This window comes from Fukomys damarensis, unplaced genomic scaffold (assembly GCF_012274545.1).
Source record: "Fukomys damarensis isolate Sample0158 unplaced genomic scaffold, DMR_v1.0_HiC HiC_scaffold_25, whole genome shotgun sequence".
Lineage (NCBI taxonomy): Eukaryota > Metazoa > Chordata > Mammalia > Rodentia > Bathyergidae > Fukomys > Fukomys damarensis.
The window spans coordinates 7,392,528-7,412,948 of NW_022900937.1; the positions used below are offsets into that span (position 1 = coordinate 7,392,528).

Genomic DNA, 20,421 nt, shown 5'->3' on the forward strand with positions numbered 1-20,421 from the left:
AAAAAAAAAAAAAAAAGAAAGAAAGAAAGAAAAGAAAATATGGAAACCATATGGAAACAAGTTGTATGGCTTAGACAGCTTCTCTATTCATTTAAAATTTGACTAAATATCCCATACCTCTTAAAATCTAAACTCTACCACTGCAACAGAGAGGGAAGACATACAGATAACAACTGTGGGGTGGTAACTGGAAAATAAGACTTCTAAGTATAATTTCGAAAGCTTTTTTAATGTTATGGCAACATAAGTTCCACAACATGAAGCTCTGGCCTCAGAGTGTTGACTGATTGATATAGCTCTTCTGATAATATTACTTCTATGCACATTTATGTAAAGAAAAAGAAAACATTTTTTAAGGAATCTGCCTCAGGATACTGGTTGGTATTCACAAGGCATGAGGCCGATAACCTACATTTCCTGAGGGTGGGACCGAGTTCTTACATTTTCAATAAAACATTAATACTAAGAAAAATACTTTGAACCCCAGAATTTAAAAGTTCACAGGAAACACTGGTTATCGAGATGCTTGCCCGTTTACAGGAAGTTGACCCAGTGCTCATTTGGACAACACATCACAAGACCTCAGACACTGTGGCCCAGATCAAGTTTTGCGGAGGAAGGAGAGAGAGAAAGGCCGCTTGCTATAGATGTGTCTAGTGTCCCCTGAAAGCCTCATGCAGTCCCAGGTGGGTTTTCTCAGAAGTGGCTGGATCTAGGGAGTGTGACTGGTCCATGGTGCAATGCTGGATTAAGGTTGCTGGGATGAAGGGCAGGTGACTAAGTTGGTCCACTGATTGGCTTGGCTCCACCTAGTCCTGGTAGCCTGGATAACAGAAGGGACAGAAAGAGGCTGGTCTTGTCCCTGGTTGCTTTGCTACCTTCTGCCTGCCACGCACTGTTTCTCCTCTGCCTTGCCACCCTGCCTTGGGGGCCAGCTGGTTATGGACTAAAACTTCTACAACTTCTACAAGCTACATAAATCTTTCCCAGTTAACTGTGGGTGTCAGCATTTTGTCTCAGCAACGAGAGACGAGTAACCGAGAGACAAGCCTTTTTAATACAACTTTTACTAGTGAAGGAGGAAGTGTAGCAGATTTACTTTTTTCCCTCCTATGAACTCCTAGAACTACTGAAGGTGTAACTGCAAAACAAAACAAAACAAACAAGCAAACAACCCCAAAACTGATCTAATCAATGGGAGGCAGACACCAGAGGAACCGCGGTGGGTTTAGGTGAGTGATAAAGCGGGATGGAGTCTTCCCAGGAGATAAGCTGCGTTACACAGACGCCTGCTGTCCTCCTCTGCAGTCATGGAGCTCTCCATCTGATGGACAAGCTCCATAATTTCACCTCACTGCTTTGACATCTAAGTCCCACTATGACAGAGCCACGAAACGGGGCCATCAAAAAGGCACAGATGCCAGTCGTTAGTACAGGAGGCCAAATGTGCTGAATTTTCTTAGTATCCAGATTATACGAAAGAGTTTGTGCATGCAGTCAGGTTAGAAGGATTATTACTGTCAGTTTTATTAGGATGCAAAGTTTGAAGATTTTAAAAGACAATTTTTCTGCCAAGGTGACCTCTGATGCTTGTAGCGGCTGACACACAGCAGGCCTCAGAAAGACCCCTGGGGAACAGAGCTGAACAGTTGAGACTGGGCCAGAACAGAGAGGGTGTAAAAGGACTCAGCCAGACTGGGCCAAAGGAAAATCTTGATATTAAGTACGAAATTCCTTCTACATTGCCCAAGCAGGTGTTAGCAGCCGTGGCTGCTACTCCAGCAGGTAGGTGAAGTGCAAAACTTTTGTGCAAATATATTTCAAGAAAGTAAACTGCAAGATTCTTGGTGTTTGAACATAAACCCCTTCCTTCCTATGGACTCCACCGCGTTTGTAGAAGAGACTATCAGCAAATCCTGCAAGTATTTTAAAAAATGAAAACAAAGCAGTAGAGCAAAAGGGATGTCTTTTCCTACCTGTCTGCAGAGGCATCTCTGGTGGGAATAATTCTGGGTTAAATATTGCATGAGTCAGAGGATTCAAATGAAACATCTGTAAAGAAAACAATAGAAATCCTGTGATCATTGCTTTCCCAACATAATATTAAAAACACTAAGTAACAATATCTAAAACATTAATGACAAGAGCAAAAACTAAAGACAAAAACAAACATCTGAAAATATCCTAAATAAGGATTGTAAACCACCCCCACCTTTTTTGGTGCTGGGAATCGAACTGGAGACCTTGAGCTTGCGAGGCAGGTGGTGGAACCACTGAGCTAAATCCCCAGCCCTTAGAACCCTTGTGTGAGACCTAGTTAAACTCTTACACCTATGGACCTCAGCTGACAAAAGGATTTGAGACAATCAGCCTAGCCCTCGAATCCCAAGGCCAGGACTTAGCCTGGCTGCTCCCTCGCAGGGCCAACTGCATGCTGGTCACAGGGGGAGAACGAATGTTTGTGGAATGAATGACTCGCAGCTCCTTCTCTTTGAAATATAAGGAAATAGTCCCAGGAAGCGGTGTCTTTTTATGATGGTAAATATCTCTGATCTTGTCAATTTCAAGGAGGCATCTCGTAGGACGTCCCCAGTCCTCCCAGTGCGGCTCAGGCTGCCCCACATAGAGCCGGTTGTCATCCTGTCTGACTCCTCACTACTTCCAGCGCTGCTGTCTGTCCCTCACCAGTGAGGCACATCTGTCCCCAGTCACCAAAAGAGCCAACCAGCACCGGTCCTAGCTCTAGACAGCAGGCCTGGAACAAGGCACAGAATACCCGGAACACACCCCGAAGTCTAAGGAGCGGGAACCAAACCCTGAGCGCACTCAGGTTTTTTACCTCAAATGCAAAAGGTGTGCACTTGCATGGGGGTCAGGCTGCCTAAAGGCCCTCCTTCAAAGGTGCATGTTCTAGTCCTGAATCCCCCAGCCTGTGAAGGCTGCTTTGAAAGGGCCTTTGCATATGTGGCTGGTGTAAAGGTGTGAAGGTGAGGGGATCGTCCCAGATACCAGTGAGCTGCAGACGAAAGGCTTAGGCAGTAAGAAGAGTGGTGAGAAAGCAGGAGGTGGGGTGACGGGGGGTTCCCAAGCCGAGGGCCACAGGTGGACTCGGAAGATCAGGGGCCAGGGTGACAGCTACCAGCAGGAGAACAACCCAGCGCTTGCATTCGCACCCAGACCTTGGGAGAACGGACTGGCGCTGTCCTAAGTCACACATTGAAGGTATCTCTCAGCACAAACACACAGCTAACAAGAATCAAAGCAGCAGGCACGCAACCTGTGTGGATGGAATTAAATTTTCCCTCTTAGTACACTCAGAACTGTAATGTCCTATTTCTGAGCTTCCTATTATTTTCATTCCACAAAAGCCACCTCTTTGAAAAGTTTGTGAAACTGACCTTACTTCGCTCTCTGAGAAAGGCTGTTAAGTGGGCTGGAAACTCTATTTTAAAAATAAATTTAAGTATTACCATTTGCCCCTTTGCCCTTATTAGTAAATTACTGGATGTTCTTGGGTCACTCAGAAACTCAAATGCCTATTAAATCAAGATAAGGAAAGGTGTTTAGATCAAGAACACTTCAGATCCTCTTGTGAGTAATACAAATTTTCAATTGCAGAACAAAAAAATGTGTCCAGCTTCGCTTGTGTGAGTAAGGCTCACGGGTATGTTCATCATTTGCTGGGAAGGAAATACAGGAATGCACAGGCGTGTTTTGCAAACGCGAGGCTCCCCACTAGGGCGCCCATTGGTCTCAGAAAGGAAGGTGACCTAGAAGAAAAAGTCTCCTTTCTTGTGGCCCAGCAGGTGGCTGAAATGACTGGGCCAAGGGCAAAAATGCCAAGAAGACAGACCCTGCGCTGTGTGGCAGCCCACACTGCCGAGCAGATCGGGTGGACAGCAAGCTCCAGCTCACACCAGGACATTGACTGCATCTCCCCGGGGACAGGTGACCTTGAGGAAGTTAAGCTAGGACAAGGAAAAGAACTTCAAGGACCTCTCACCGCAAGGATGGAAACACCAGACTACACCCTCCCCTGCTGCTGCTGAGCACAAAACTTCCCACATAAGACACTTTCAAAATGAGTGTCTTCGGCTGGTTTTACTCTTGTGTGGCACAGGATCATCTCTTGATAAGATTTCCTGTGTGCAGACAGGAAAGCATGTTTTCACCGAGCAGAGGCAGCCCTCATTCTGGTTAGAGTTTGCCTTTAATTGTTAGAAATACTAAAAGTGAAAGGTAAAACAAAGGGTTTTGATGACATGAGTAGCCGAAAGTCTTTCATGGTGCAATTATAGGAAACGTTCCTAGATTTATCCGATATCACCATTTTTGCAATAAAATTGGAAAGGAGCATCTTCATGTGAAAAGCAATGCATATTCATTCTTCCTAAAGCCACCAGAACATGACACCAAGAATAATGCCTGCTCTGAGTCTATTTTATTTACAAAAACAATCAGCAGATCCCTTAATAGTATTTCGTTTTGGTTTTATGTTCTGGACTGATTCTGGGCCTGTGAAAATTTGGGAAGTGCACTGTTTTAGATGTTTGCACCAACATTTGAATGCAACGGAGGTGTCTCAGACTGGGAATTCCTGGAGCCTGGTGCTTCCTCTCCTGGTCCAGCTTAGCCAACTACAGCTCTCCAAGCTCCTTGCACACAGCTGCCTTTGCAGTGTCCTCTCCACCTCTGGCTTTCCTGACCACAGCTACTGGGAATCCCTCTGGATGCATCTGTCTTCTCAGTGTGGCATGGCCCCAATCACCCCACGGACCCTGTATCTCTGTACCTCCTATGGGCATGGCAGCTTCCGGAAGTAGTCAGAGTCTAATTTCTTATCCTATGTCCCTAGTTGTTTTTATGGATTGCTATAACATCAATGTTCTAGAACATAATAAGGCTTCAATAAATAACTAAGGAATGGATATCAGTGCTTTAAATATTTCTTAAAATTATTACAGTCAAAACAATATCACCATGGAATTACTTCAGAGTCTGAAAATTGCTTTTAAGTGGTTCTATACATATAAAGAGAGAGAGACAGAGAGAGAGAGAGAGAGAGAGGGAGGGAGAGGGAGGACAGTAGCAAAATGTTAACGATGAGCATAGATTTGTTGAACTACACTACGTTTTTTGTAGGCTTGGAATTTTTTTCAAACTAAGGAGCTAGGATACTATTAGTCTTTCCTAACTGCTAAATATAGCAGTTTTGTGCTCTCAAAGCACTCCTGCTCCATCCCCCATGTAGTCTTTTGAACCCCTGTGCAGGTGGGGCTGGCCTTTCCGGTTTTCAAAGGGGAGGCCCGGATTCCTGGGTTTGAAAAGCCAATCGATCAGCAGCAGTGACATTCATACAACAATCTCCCAATTCTAAGGCCACAGGTCTTTTCCCTACACCCTTTGCCTCCTCACTGGAAGAGAGTCAAGTGAATATTTCTTTCACCGGGCTGCGGTGAGTTGAACTGTGCTCCCCTTAAAAGAGACCTGTTTACTGGCTAAACTGTGGCAGAAATGTGGTCATGGCAGAGAAGCAGTGAGATGAAGTGTGAGGTGCCAGAAGGAGCGGATGGAGATGCAGGGACACAACAGTGACACAGGGCACGAAGGGCACAGAGCCAGGGGCCGAGGCGCCGCCACTGCAGGCCATGGCGTTACAGGCATCCTAGGGCACTGGTCCATTGGCTGGCATCTGACACAAATACGAGTGATGGCGCACGGGGCCCACTTTACATGACATGTCCGCGCCAGCCTGCTCCTGGAGGGACCAGGAAACTTAAATTTAAAAAAATTTTTTAAAAAACGAAGTCCAAAGCTTTCCTGACACGACTGCCTTGCAGCGCCCCTGTCTATGTTGAAATGTGAACAGACGGAAAGAGCACTGCCGGAGAGACGGCGGTACAGCACTTACTTGTTCGTGCCCTCCCAGGTACGAGTTGTCTTCCGTCATCCTGGAGCTGTGTTGAAACAAGACAAAACACAACTGAAGTGCTGGAGGAGTCTCAGAAAATCCAGGGACGGGTGCACCCTGCCGTCAGCCCACACCGCACTCCGCGGACCTCGGGAGGGGCGGGCGCAGTTCCTGTTTGGTTTCTAAATCTGACCTGGGGACATTGCACAAGCGAGGAATTGCCACTTACGCAGGCCCGAGCCCCGCGTCGGGCTCACAGTGCTCTCGTCCTCTGTGGAGAAACTACACACACTTGGATTCTTCAGGCTGTGTCTTTTTATTACACCTAAACCTCATGGATTGGGACTCAGCCTCTATGTGAGTTACCGCCCACCCTGTGATGGTCCCAGAACGGGCCCCACATTCTCTGCAGCGATGGGGCTGGGGAATCCAGTGTTGTACCCAGCTTGGCACGCCTCCCTCGGAGTCCCGGGGGAATGGAGCAGTGCACAATTCCAACAACGTGCCTCAAGCAGCTCTGAGACCTGCACAAGATACAGCTCCTGCAGATTTGCAGGGAAATATTTGCCTGAGACGGGACACTAGATTCCAACACCGCAATTAAACATAGATCTATTGAGATAAACAGTTAAGAAAAGGGAAAAGTGACCCGCTGCAGGTGAAGAGGAATGGTCCCCTCAAGTCCAGGAGCTCTGGCCTGCTCGGTGTGTGGCCTTGGATATTAACTTGACCCGCTGTGGCCCTGGTTTCTCTTTGGGGAAGGAAGTGCTTTGGAAAGGATGGGCTCGTGTAAAAGGTAGAACATTGTTGAGCTTGGAATTTGTGTTAGCTAGAAATCGCCTATTCAAAGAACATATCCTTTAAATATCCAGGCACTCAATGGTAAACTTCGATTGTTTTGTGTGTGTGGCACTAGGAGCTGAGACCAGGGTCTCTGCACTGAGCTACACCCCAGCACCTTTTCTATTTTTTATTTTGAGACAAGTTCTCACTAAAACACTAAGTTGCCCAGGCTAGGCTCAAACTTTCAGTCTTCCTGCCTCAGCCTCCAGAGAGCTGAAATTAGAGGTGTACACCACCCCTGGCTAAACTTGGATTTCTATATGTATTTATAAACATATATATAAACTCATATATGAGTTATTTAGTATAATTTCCAGTTATATAAATACCACTAAAACAAAGTTACACTGAAGTATAATGGTAATACCAGCCACAATAGCTTCTGAGGATTCCAATCCTTTCAACACCACTGGAGCCCAAATTTCCAGAAAATTTAAATTTATTGGCTTTAGTCTTTCCATTAATTGGGGTGATTTCTGGAGTTTTCCCAAGTCTTCCTGAGCCTGCGTGAGGCTGGTTTTGTACAAATAGAACAGACCTGTAAGTGCGCAGAATTAGCAGAAAGTAGCTCTCACGCTAACCATGCAACTGAAGGTTTGGGGTGTAGCTCACTGGTAGCAACCTTGTCTATTGTATGTGAGCCCTGGGTTCAATCCCCAGTGCTGCAAAAAGTAAAAATTAAATTGAAAAATTTAACAGAACCCACTTTATCAGACTGTGCTAGACAGAAGACCAAATCAAGCAGTCTTCCCTCCACTAACCAGCCTGAAGAGTTCCCTTCCAGCATGACCTACACAGTGCAGTGTGAAAGGCCCGGGCCTGGTGACCTCTCAGGGTGTGCAGCCCGGGCAGAACTGGGAGGTGAGAGGAGTCCTGGGGTGACATTGATGTTAAGTCATCATTTAAAAATAAAATGTCAAAGAAACCAAGAATACTTGGAAAGGATGAATCACCAGGGAATATTTGCATTAGTTGTAAAAGCAGGTTTTAAGCGTTGGATGTTGAAACAGAACCGAGGCTCTGGAGAGAGGCTTAGAAAGGCCCAGGGAAAGCCCCTTTGCTCCCCCGTCCGCCTCCTCCCTTCCTTCTGCCCAGTCCTTGCTCTTGAGGAAGGACCCCGAAACAGAAAGGGAGACCCGAGCCAGCGGCCTCTCTCTCAGGGTGAGGGGAGGGAGATTTCCCCCCACAGAAAGAGAAACAGAAAATGGAGCTGGCTGGTGACAAGCGACCCTGTGAACGGTGCTTTTCTCCTGAAAAGCACGATGTCCCCACCAGCCCAGTTCTGCATGTATCCTGTGTTCCTGGGACCATCCTGCCCTAGTGCCATGTCTGTCCGTGTGCCTTTTGGCAGCCAGGCTGTGTGGGTTCACAGCCGGGGGGCAGGGCCTGTCCCTGCCACAGACACTGTATGGGCTCAGAGCTGTCCATGCCTTCCCTCCTCAATCCACTAGGAGCAGTAGATGCTATTCCATCAGATTGTCATTAAAACAGACACACACACACACACACACACACACACACACACGCAACCTTTTAAACCCCACTTAACTGAATCCATGACCACAAAGGACCAAATGTGCAGTGTAAAACATGGAGTGTTAGGTAGGAGGAGCTGGGAATCAGAGGTGAAGGGTCTCTATTTTCCAGATTTTAATACCTCATCTTGGATTGCAATAGGGTGAATCTGCAAGAAAAAGTGACTTTTCACCATTTCTGTGTCGGATAACAAACTGATAGAGAAAAATCTGACAAAGCCTCTTTCCGAGGAAGGATTTCTTGAAGGAAACACAACAGCAGGTCCACACACACAGGCACTGAGGCAGGCATGGAGCTGGACATCAGTGGCCAGAGGGACAAAAGGGGCAGGTCCAGGATGTAGGCACTGCAGGTAGCAAGCAAAGGCCAGCAGGTAATGCATCATAATGGCCAATGAGGTCTCAGACCCTCGGCAACCCCACCGAGCAATGACACCCTGTTATGCTGTCTAGAGTCCCCCCCAAGGCCGCATGCAGTCATAGGTGGGGCTTTTTCAGAGGTGGCTGGATCTACAGTGTGTGATGCTGGGATTGATTCATGGTGCAGTGCTGGGATTGCTGCCCTACGTATCCTGGAGAAGATAAAAGGGGCAGAAAGAGCTGTGGCTCTCTGTTGTTGCTTATGCCTGAGATGAAATATTTCTCCTCTGCCGTGCCACCCTGCCTTGGAGCCAGCTGATTATGGACTGAAACCCCTGCAAACTGTGAGCTACATAAACCTTCCCTCCCTTAACCTTGAGTGTTGCATAGTTTGTGTAGGCAACAAAAAGTAACTAAGACACACCCTGAGGTCCCAGGTTGTGCACAGCCCTCCTGACACCCAGCCATTGGCTGCCTAACTCCACACAGGCACCCAGCATTCCTGGCTGTCACCACCCACAGACCAAGGATCTCAGGAAAGGAAGGGTTCAAAGACCCTCCTGCCAGGGCTGGTTTCAGTGAAGAACTTATCTCTCTTGAATTTCTTTTGTTTGTTCCTTATATGATGAAATCCCCTGGGGAATCACTCACCGTCTAAAAAGGCTGGGAGGACATTGTGCAATTCCTAATTAAATTCTTAGCAAAATGTCAATGAGCTCCATAATCAGCGAGTTCCCGGACCCCACGAGTAGCTCCTGCGTGCATGAAAAGGCAGCAGCTCACACCCGCCTTCTCACTTCTGTCTGTGTGCACTTCACAGTGAACTTTGCCTGGGCTTCTGCACGGCCCTGTGTCTTGACTGAATTCTTTTTTGGAGGGGTACCAGGGATAGAACTCCAGATCTTGTGTTTGTGAGACAGGTGGCAGCACCACTGAGCTAAATCCCCAGCACTTGACTGAATTCTTTATCAAGGGCACAAAGAACGGAGGCCAAGGAACTGAGGGCCCGGGTCCTTGCTGTGGCGGCTCACAGCTTCCCAGTGACACACCATGAAGAATGCAAAACATTCAAAGGAACATAAATTTCATTCTGCAATTCCACCTTCACAAATCTGCACTAAAGAACTGCCTGAGCAAGTGTGAAAGAAAAAAAGGGATATTCACCATAGCAAAAAAAAAAAAAGAGGGCTGGGGATTTAGCTCAGTGCTTTCACTGTCTGCCTTGCAAGTACAAGGTCCCAATTTTGATACCCAGTGTGTGGGAGTGAGGGAACCCTACTCCCATGTCTAGCCATCGGTCATAATCAGTGATATTTACTTAGATTTGAACAAAACTGAGCTAGCTCATAGCTGGGTCTACACACCTGCACCAGGAGAATAGGAAAAAAAAAAAGAAAGAAACAATCTTAATGTCTGTTGATAGCAGATTGCTAAATTATAATCATCCTATATTCATAAGTTAAATATTACACAATTTTTAATGATAATTCAGATGTATGTGTATATACAGAAACTTTTAAGTTATATATTTCTGTATTTTAATTTCCTAACTAAATTATGTAAGTGGAAATATATTTTATTAAAAATGTAATTGACATTTTAACACCTGATGACATGAGTGAATGAAATGCTAAATTATAATCATCCTATATTCATAAGTTAAATATTACACAATTTTTAATGATAATTCAGATGTATGTGTATATACAGAAACTTTTAAGTTATATATTTCTGTATTTTAATTTCCTAACTAAATTATGTAAGTGGAAATATATTTTATTAAAAATGTAATTGACATTTTAACACCTGATGACATGAGTGAATGAAATATGAACCATCCAGAAAGTTCTAAGCATTCCTGGAATTCTCCTCATTCACAGAACAATAGGCAAACTCTGAAAAGCCTGCTTATTTTTGACAGTACATTGGGCCGGTAATGGTGGACCAAAACTGACAGTGGGTTTGATCTCTCTTTTTGGCAGAGCTGATTTCTGAAACATTTTGAAAAGGAGTCGATATTTATATGCTATCACATTTAGCGTTGTAAAAACTTCTTTTTGCCCTTCTGTTTTCATATCCGTGTTGTTTCACGTGGGTGCAAGGCGACCAAGCAACCAGTGGAATCGCTCCGAGGAAGGCGAGGGCTCCGTGGCACAGCTGGCTGGTGGGATGCCAGCCTAAGGGGTGGCGGACAGGCTGGTGGCTACACCGCCACGTTCCCTCTAGAGTGGCTCAGTCCCTACTGGATACAGTGTTCGCATGTTGTCCCCAGGGGCATGAGGTGAAGTCTGGGCCGAGCGGGCTGTCACACGTGGGTGATCGGCCCCACGGCACCCAGTGTGGGGACCGGGACTATCCAGCCCCAAAGGCGGAAAACCCACGGGACTCGAATGCCATCTGGCACGCAGTGCGTGGCCCACAGGGAGAAAGAGCTCAACCTCCTGCCTCTTCCCACGGGAAGGCACCGTCCCTAGTGCTTCACGAGTTTCACACACTTTCATTCCCGTCTCGAAAAACTCATTCCGGGGAGGCAGTACAGGAGGGGGCTGGGCTGGCGGGGGACACTGACAGATCCAACTCCACCGCCCAGGCTTCCTCCCCCTGCCTGCAAGGCGGGTGCAATTTTCCTCCTGGCTCCCATCACTTTACTGTAACAAGGCATCTCCTTCCTAGGGCTCCGGTGCTACAGCTGGGGCTGGTCCATCGGAATAACCGCCAACCGTGGTAACCATGGAACCGCCCACTCCCACCAGAGCAGAGAGCTGATTTTAATCAGCCCAACCCAGGCCTTCCAGGGGATCCCCAGGGAGCAAACTCTTGTCCTTTCCACATATGGGACGTGCAACAAAGGAAACGGCACAACCTCAAATTGCAGGGGTTCATGCGTGCCCCCCACAGGCGGTACGGATATGCATGGCTCTCCGGTAAAACCCCCTGCCTCCTTTTTTGGGGAGACACCGTTGGGGGCCACCTAGTGCTCTCCTTGCTGTGAGCAGTCCCCCTCTTCTGCCTCTGATCTCTGGCCTCACAGGGCTCTGGGCCCTCTGGGTCCCCTAATGGGTCCCCTAATGTGTCCCCTGCGATAGGAGCTGGGCAGGGCACTCACCTCACAGAGAAGCAAGGCGATCTCAGGCGAAGGCGAAGGTACCAAACAATGTCCATTCAAGTGAGGGTCACTGCCTAAAGAAAGATCTCTTGGGGAAAATTCCAAAGAACAGAAAGAAAAGAAGTCCATAAAAAACATCAGCAGGGCATGGCGGTGCACGCCTATAGTCCCAGCACTCGAGAGGCTGAGGCAAGAGGATCATTCCGAGTTTCTGGCCAGCTTGGACAACACAGCAAGAGCCTATCTCAAAAAAACAAAACAGCACACACACAAAAAACCAAACCAAAACCAAAACACCGAGCTGACTGCTGATACAAGAGCATGTACATATTTAAAACCAGAGTCTGTGTGAAATGCCACCCGGTAGCCAGGAGCCCACATGGCCACAGACTCGGCAGGAATGATGAGTGTTTGTTTCGATCGGCTGTGGTGATCTTCCGGTGCAGCAAAGCTAACTAATCTAGCAGGTTAGCGTGTGGGGGGCGGGGGAGACAGGCAGAGATAACGTAGCAGGGAGTGTCGTTTGCTAACTCTGGCAGGGTTAGTTGTCTTAGTAGCAAGTCACTAGCTACACACCTAGCCAAGCCCTCCTCGTGCTATTGGTTAAACCAAAGAACAGTGGATCAGCCCCAAACCCCACGGCGTGAACACAAAACCAGGACTGTGAAGACTTTGAAAGTGCAAATGTAAACAGATCACCCACAGCTGTAAGCAATGATACCACTATAAACAAGTTAATAAGGCTTTAAATCCCTTGAACTCTCTAATCTCTAAGACCAAATCTACCACTCCGGGGCAACAAGCTGCACTCTGGACTTCTTAATTTCTGCCAATATCTCATCCTCACACACAGCCAGTTAATAATAACCCATCTCTGCTGGTTGTTCCTCCACATTGTTTCCTGTGCCTGCCCCGCCTTTCCATGTCCACTGTCACACCTGGAAGAACTTTATTGCCTCACCCCAGGGAGGGACAGTTCCTATCTCCCTGATCCCCTCTTCCTCCCTCCCTACAGATGTGTCACATTACTGCCTGAGTACCTTTGTGATAAAGTTCAAGGACCTCAACTGTTCTGCGTAGTGCTTACTTCTTTTATTATGGGCACAATTACTACGTCCTGACCAAAGCCCTTTACTACAGGCAGACTGTGCGAAGTGTCTTGATCATTCCAGCCTGTTTGTGTGTTTGTTCACAGCTGTCCCACATCTTGAAATGTCCTCTTTCCTACCTGAGTATCACCCACTCCTCAGAGCTGCCCTGAGAGCCACTTTTCCCCTCCACCCCTGCGGTTCCCTCGTGATCTACACCCTCCAGCCTGCAGCAGGTCTCTGGCATGAGTCCAGGTCACTGTACAGTCAACAGTGTCCTATTCTGCTACTTCACCTACGTATTTATAATCTTTGTTAGTAAATAGAAGTGCCTAAAAAATAGAGACGGGAGCTTTGCTCTTTTTGTATTTTCAAGTGGGTAGTTGCTAGGTATTTTTACTAATGTTTATTGCCTGTACGAAGAATTGCCAAATTCCATCTGTGAGCATACAGAGTACTGGTTTCAGTCATGACAGAGTAAGACTTACCTACCTGGACTTGCCCAGCCACATTCTGCCATGAAACTGTTTAAATTACTGAACACGACAGCTTCACACTGAACTGCAGCTACCTCAGGGCTACAGGCTCCATGCTCACTCTGGCTTCTTGACTGGGAACCCTTTCTAAACCATGACCCAAGGAAGGAGACCCAAACGGCAGCTATCTCAGTAAACAGGATGGAAGGACCAGATTTACTCTGGGAGCAAGAACCTCAGCAATCTGCAGAAAGGTTTCCCCTGGCCACAGCCAGACAATGAGTGTGCTGGCGCTGAGAGCCTGCGAGACACCAGATGTGGGTTAGAGGCTCAGAAGAGAGAGTCAGAGGTCAGACCACCGTGAGACACCCTGGACAGCCCGAGCACTCCGCTGTGACCTCAGAGTGGAGACCATGCAACAAGAACTAGGAATGCACCCTAAAATCAGGGCTACCTCAAACCCATTTCAGTAAGACCAGGTGATCCACTGGGAAATTCATATCAAAGAAATAAAAAAGTAGATTCTACAAGGGAGCATCCACATCATACAATGACTGCTGAAGCCTGCAAAGAAGCAGGAAGGTATGGCTCAGGAGGAAGAAAAAATACAGATAAATGACTTTAAAACAGATAACAGCAAGTGTATCAAGAATGTAAAGGAAAAGACGGGCACATGAGTGAACAGACAGGGAATAGGCAGACTTTAAAAAAAAATACATGGAAATTCTAGAACTGCAGAGAAATGTTACACGATGAACTTCTCAGTGCACTGAATAATATGCAGGAAGGGACCAGTAGTCTAGAAGAATGATCACAACAAAACTATCCAATCTGAAGCTGGAGGAAAGGCAGGCAAAAGAGAAGACAGCTTCAGGGAGCCTATGGACACTATCAGTAGGTCACGCAATTTAGAGTCCCAGAAGGAAAAGACTGAAGAAGCATTGAGACTTTTCTGAAGTTGATTTTGAAAAAGAAATCACCCTAGCTGGGCATGGTGGCGCACACCTGTAATCTCAGCACTCAGGAGGCTGAGGCAGGAGGATCACTGTGAGTTCGAGACCAGCCTGGGCTACATAGTGAGCTCCAGGTCAGTCTGGACTACATAGTGAGACCCTGTCTCACGCCCCCATCACCCCATACACCCAAAAATCTCAATGATTCCCATGTCAGATAAAAACAAATAAATCCATGCCTAGCCATATTTCAAACTGTTAAAAACTAACAATAAAAGAAAATCCCCAAAGCATCCAGGGATAAAGAAAGACATCTATCTCTGGTGTAACGATATTGACAATGGTGGCTGACTTATCATCAGAAACAATGAGCTAGAACACTAGGTAAAGGCATCTTTAAAGTGATGAAAAATATAAGATCAGCCTACAATAGTAAATATACTCTTTAACAATAAAGCTGATTCGAAGGCAACCCACTTTCCTGACTCTCAGGAGCTCTCTCTCCCAATAAATTTTCTATTAAAAAAAAAAGGGTGGGTGAAGGTGATTCACAAGAGCAAGCACTCGAGTCCCCATACCAAAAAAAAAAAAAAAAAAAAAAAAAAAAAGTAAAGGTGAAGCCAAATGGGGCAGAGCTGTAAACCCAGCTTCCTGGAAGAAGAGGGTAGCAACACTGCAAGTTCAAGTCCAGCCTGTGCTACATAGTGAGACCTTGTTTAAAAAAAAAGAAGACAAAAAACACTGGGGATGTAGCTTAGTGATACAGAGTTCACCTAGTACGTGGGAGGCTACCGGTTGGATCCCCGGTTCTGCAAAAAATAAAAATAAAGTAATAGGCAATTGCTGAAGACAATACAATATATTTTAGAGTTTCTACCGTATGCAGAAGTAAGCTGTGTAACCCTAACAGCATAGAGAAAGGGAACACAGATGCACAGTGCTGGTGAGTTTGTACCTTGTAGCAAGTGCTGGGATATTAGTTCTCTGTATGCTCAAGGAGCTATCGTGACCTCCAATGTAACCATTTTTGAAAATATACAGTGACAGAAGTAAAATGAAACTAAAAAGGATTTATTAAAGGACAGCAATATAAGGGGAAATGAATACAGGAGGGATAGGTGAACAGTAATAGTTACCAAAGATGGGGTCTGACACCCAACCTGTAGATAACACTGTGGAACGCGCTCGTTTCGCAAGGAGCGGGGATGGGGAACTGGATTCGAAAAGAGCAAGATCCAAAGCCATGACTTCATAAGAGTTTCACTTTAATACTGAAGACACTGTCCTAAAGTATAAGGATGGAAAACTATGCTAGTTACATCAAGCAAATGCTAAATGTAAAAAAGCAGGCTGCGTTAGCAGATGGAGTGGGCTTCGTGAGAAGAAATACTACTGGGACAAAGAGGAAAATGTGTAAGAATTAGAAGAAATTAATTCATGAAGGGCAAATGATAAACTTAATGTGCATGTACCTGTCAACAGTGCTTCCAAATACAACAAGCAGAAAAAAAAAAAAGCTGAAGAAGGAACAAACCCCCAGTGATAGTTGAGGTTTTGAGCACACTCTTTCAGCTCTCATTGATAAAGCAGATCGCACAGGTGTCTTTGTCTGCTTTGCTGCTATCACAGCAGACTGGACAACTGATAAGGAATAGGCATCTCTCATAACTGTGGAGACTGCAAGCCTGAGATCAGGGGGCCAGCATTTGTGGTGTGGCAGGGAAGGGAGGGGCGGAGCTGTCCACACCCTTCCCTCTGGGTTTTATAACCCACTTCAGGGAGAAGGGCTCGTGCCCCTCACCATCTTTCGAAGGCCCCACCTGGCTGTCACCATCACGTTGCCCATCCTGTGCCTGCCCCGGAGCTCTGGAGAGGATGCATTTCCCACCATGGCAGTGAGATTCAGAAGCTACACCACCCTTCCAGCGACCCTCAGAGCCCAAACACTGCTGGTGACCACAGCGGAGATGTTGGTTTCCAGCGCACAAGGGGTGCTCAGAGGTGACCGTGAGCCGGGCCACAAACCAAGTCGTGATTAAACTCCAGGGAAAGCATGCAGAGTCTGTGCTGTGGACTGCGAGGGTCTCCAAAGGCCCACAGGTGAAAAGCTTGTCCCCTGGAGAGATGCTCTGGTGTCACTGGACCTGGTAGGAGGTGGGGCCAGGAAGTCCTGAGGTCATGGGGGCTGTGACCCTGGAGGGACGGGGACTCTGGCCTGGCAGGCCCTCTCTTCTCTGTGCTTCCCGGACCAGTGGGGGAAGTGGTTTTGCTCCACTGTGCATGGGCACCACAATGACCTGTCCCGTATGGGCTCACCCGGGATTGGATGGGAAGTTCCAAAGCTGGAAAGGACGTCTCTCTGGTAGTTTGCTATAGTGATGAAAAGCTGACTGCTATACCACATTGCCTAAACACAATGCAATTAAATCAGAAACCAGTAACAGTAAAGTATCAATAAAATCCTCAGAGGCAACTAAGGCCTGGGAAGAAAGAGTGGCCACTGAGAAGAACTAAAACACAGTAAACATGACTTTCTTCCCCATCGGGAAGAAAAGTCTAAATTCTCGCTGCACCAGGCTCACACTTACCATGGGGGATGGGATTATCTTGCTGAAGTGATTAAACGCATTCCTATGCGGCCCCTGGAACAAATTTTTGCCCATGGTCATCTTCATAATCACAGCTCAGTGACATACAGAGGATCAAAAAGATGTTTTGGACACTTTTCAATCATATTGTAATTAAGTGTCATGTAGATCAAAAGGCAGATTCCATTCTAAGTAAAATTCATCCTTATTAATATTATGTAGCAAAACCTGCTGAGGATAAATCTATAGAGCTGGAGATGTTCCTCAAGGACTGTAGAAAATCATCCAGACTCGCATGTTGTAACAGTCACTCCCGGGATGGGCCTGCCTTCTGCTTCCTCATGAAAACTCAGTGCATCTGTTGATAGTTTGAGGTCTTTCATTCAGGGCTCAACAGAAAGGAATATGATTCACGGGCCTTTGTGTTCTGACCTTTTTCTTCTAAATTTCTAACCCTACAGACTTCTTCCCAGAAACCATAGTATGACGGAATTCAATTTCCATGTCCAGTCTTTGCCTCGAGTACCATTTTGAAATATTTATATTATCAGGCTGAGGTGCAAGCAGACCCCATGGGTTATGAGTTAGAGATTTGTATCCTTTTGTTCAAATACAGAGAAGCCCATCCAGTTCTCTTGACTCTGAATATGACTGGATTGATTTTGGATTTTCATTAATCCTCAGAAACCCACAAAATATGTACTGTGGACTCTTGACTTAGGAACTCAATTGTTCACGAGGACTGGTTGTAACTCAAGATGGTCAGTGGAGGCTCAGGCTCCTCTCCACAGCCTTCAGAGTCTCTCTCCTGCACACAGGCGGATCTCAGTGTCCTTAGAGAGACACTGGCCCAGGATTTCTCAGTGAACCTCACACAGGAAAGGATGCTGTCGTGCTCCTTCCAGAACTCTTTAAGGTTAAATCTGTATCTGAGACCATCTGGAAGCACAAGCAGCCGGCACTCAGGTCATAACTCAAGACTTTATTTGTATGTTAAAATAAAAAGTTTGGTCATAACCCAACTTGTTCATAAATCAGGCTGGTCACAGCTCAAGGGTCCACTGTACTTTATGCTTTCTGTTTTGTTTTTTGCGGCGCTAGAGACTGGACCCAAGGCCTCGTGCTTGCTAGGCAAATACTCTGTGACTGAGCTGTACCCCAGCCCTGTAGGCTTCATGTTTTAAAAGAAATGGATTCAGGGTCAGGGATGTAGCTCAGTGGTGCCACACCTGCCTGGCAAGCGCAAGGTCCTGAGTTCAATCCCTGGTATGGGAAAGAAAAAACCAATAAGAGAAATGGATTCCTCATGTGACCCAGCAAAGCTTGGTTCTCACATGGTATCAGCAGCAGCTTTAGCTAAGAAATCACAACAAAGACTTCACACACACTCACACACACACACACACACACACACACACACACACACACACACACACACACACACACACACACACACACACGGAGAATCAGGCTCATGTGGGGACCTTCCCATCCAACTGACCACTCAGACAGAGAAGCCTTTTAGGACACACAGACGTCACCACAAGTGACACAGGCAGGAGCAGCCAGGTATGCTCTTCTGTCTGATAATCCTCCAGCTTACAAAGCTAACACAGAAAGACCTTCTATCATCTAAGCTTAGGAGGTTCTGGAACTCTTTCTTGTGCAGCATTGTATTTCCAAGTACTCAGAACTGTGCCTGGCACATAAGGAAGACTTCCTCAGTACTTGGGAATCATGGCTTAAAGAGTGGAGTCAAACTGAATCGTAGCTCGAGTCACTCATTTCACATGTGTATAAACAAGCATCGTCTTGGGTGCCACAGTGTGGAACTGTCACCTGTACTAAGCTGGGGGAAAGGAAGAAGTATTAAGCAATTATCATTATTATGCAAAGACAGGGGAATGTCTATAAATAACAAAGGTGCCTCTGCCCCACCCCTGCCCCTCTGATCTTGCTTTTCAGAGAAGTGAGCTTTCTATAACTGGTCACTTTCTCCTTTGGGATTACCTGGTGGTTCTGTTCACATCTCTGTACATGCATGGCTTTTTCTCTTGATTTGTCAGCTTCAGACACTGCCTTACTGCTATTACCTGTATGGATTCAGCTTACACCATTTCTAACACCCTCTCACCTCTTCCTCCTCCAAGTACAGCCATAAATAGTAAGACCAGGGCTTAGTTTAGACCTTCATAAACTGGGAATTCAAGTACTGAATTTTACATTCAATTTCCATCTCCAATTTTCCATCAGATTCTTTGGAGAAATACAAGGTGAGCTCCCAGTTAAATAAGAGAAGATGAAACCACAGAGACATCTGGATGTCAGGAAGAAATCAGACCGGAACCCCAAGTTATGGTTCCTTATGCACCAGACAGTTCCTGGGACCCCACTGGTAGTCAGGAGCAGAACGGTGTACCCACGCGTCCATTTTCCTGATGCTGACCTAGGTCAGTATGGTGAGAAAACCCAAGTCTTCTAATTCATGTGACTGCATCAAAGGCGCAAGCCGGGAGTGGTGGCACAGGCCCGTAACCCCAGCACTGCAGAGGCTGAGGCAGGAGATAGATGCGAGTTCTACTGTGAGGCCAGGCTGGCCTACGTGGTGAGTTCGAGGGCAGCCTGAGTTACTCAGCCACACCATGCCTCAAATATCCAATAAAAACTTTTTTTAAAAAAAGAAGTAAGTTTCATTTAGCCTAACCCCTCTCTTTTGTATTTAACAGAGAGAAGTGGATTGATGTACCCTGCCCACTGCCACACAACACAATCAGAAGCAGGGTTCCCTAACAACTTGTTTGGTCAATTATTCATTCAGCAAACATATAGTGTATAAACACGAGTAGGATAAATCTCTGCTCTCAAGATGCTTCTCCTTCAGGATACCAGAGAAGCACAGAGCAGGCAGGATGCGGCTGCAGAAGTCCTCCCTGAGAGACTGGGGAAGCGGGTGAGGAGGACGGGGAGGGACGGGAGCTGGGGCACAAAGGGGTCCGAGCGGGAGGAGCCCACGCTGACCTGAGGGACGTGGGGGTGCGCGGGAATCAGCTGTGGACACGGTTACAGCCCCACCTGCGCGACTCATCGAGACCCTGTCATGAAATAAAAAGTGATTTCAAGAAAGAGCTGAGAATGCAGCTCAGTGCAAAGGCCGTGGGTTCAACCCCCAGGACAAGCAAGAAAACAGCTTGGATGGAGCGGCCGAAACAGATGGGCCGGAGGTCGGAGGCTGTGTGCGCTCCTGGAGGCCAGGCCGAGATAGAAGCTGGAAGCCAAGAGAGAGGGAGGGTGCTGGAGGTACGGGGGCCCAGTGGCCCTGGTGAGGAAGGAGAGAGCGAGGGTACAGCGGCAGGCCCTGGGGGGGCCAGGGTGGCCACGCACAGCATTGCAGCACACGGGGCCCGCGGCCCAGGCAGGGCGGTGACCCGCTGAACCCTGGCGTGCTGCAGGTGGCGATGCTCCGGCCGCCTCCGACCGCCTTGAGGAGCTGGCCCCTGCACTGGAATAGCTATTCAGCAAGCAGCTCAATTACTCAAAAATCACCCATCCATTTCAGCAAAG

General features: G+C 46.9%; 1 protein-coding gene across 4 annotated transcripts in view; it reads right to left on the bottom strand.

Annotated features, from left to right (window-relative positions):
* The window catches only part of Nfkb1 (nuclear factor kappa B subunit 1), a 78,245-nt gene extending 66,396 nt beyond the window's left edge, over positions 1-11,849 (bottom strand). For all 4 annotated transcript variants that reach the window (XM_010641588.2, XM_019210245.2, XM_010641589.2 and 1 more), the window contains exons 1-3: positions 11,756-11,849; positions 5,912-5,957; positions 1,977-2,052 (exon numbers count right to left, since the gene is read on the bottom strand). In XM_010641588.2, coding sequence (XP_010639890.1) covers positions 1,977-2,052; positions 5,912-5,957; positions 11,756-11,811 — 178 coding nt within the window. In that variant the 5' untranslated portion in view covers positions 11,812-11,849. The remainder of the gene's footprint in view (positions 1-1,976; positions 2,053-5,911; positions 5,958-11,755) is intronic.
* Positions 11,850-20,421: the final 8,572 nt, after the last annotated feature.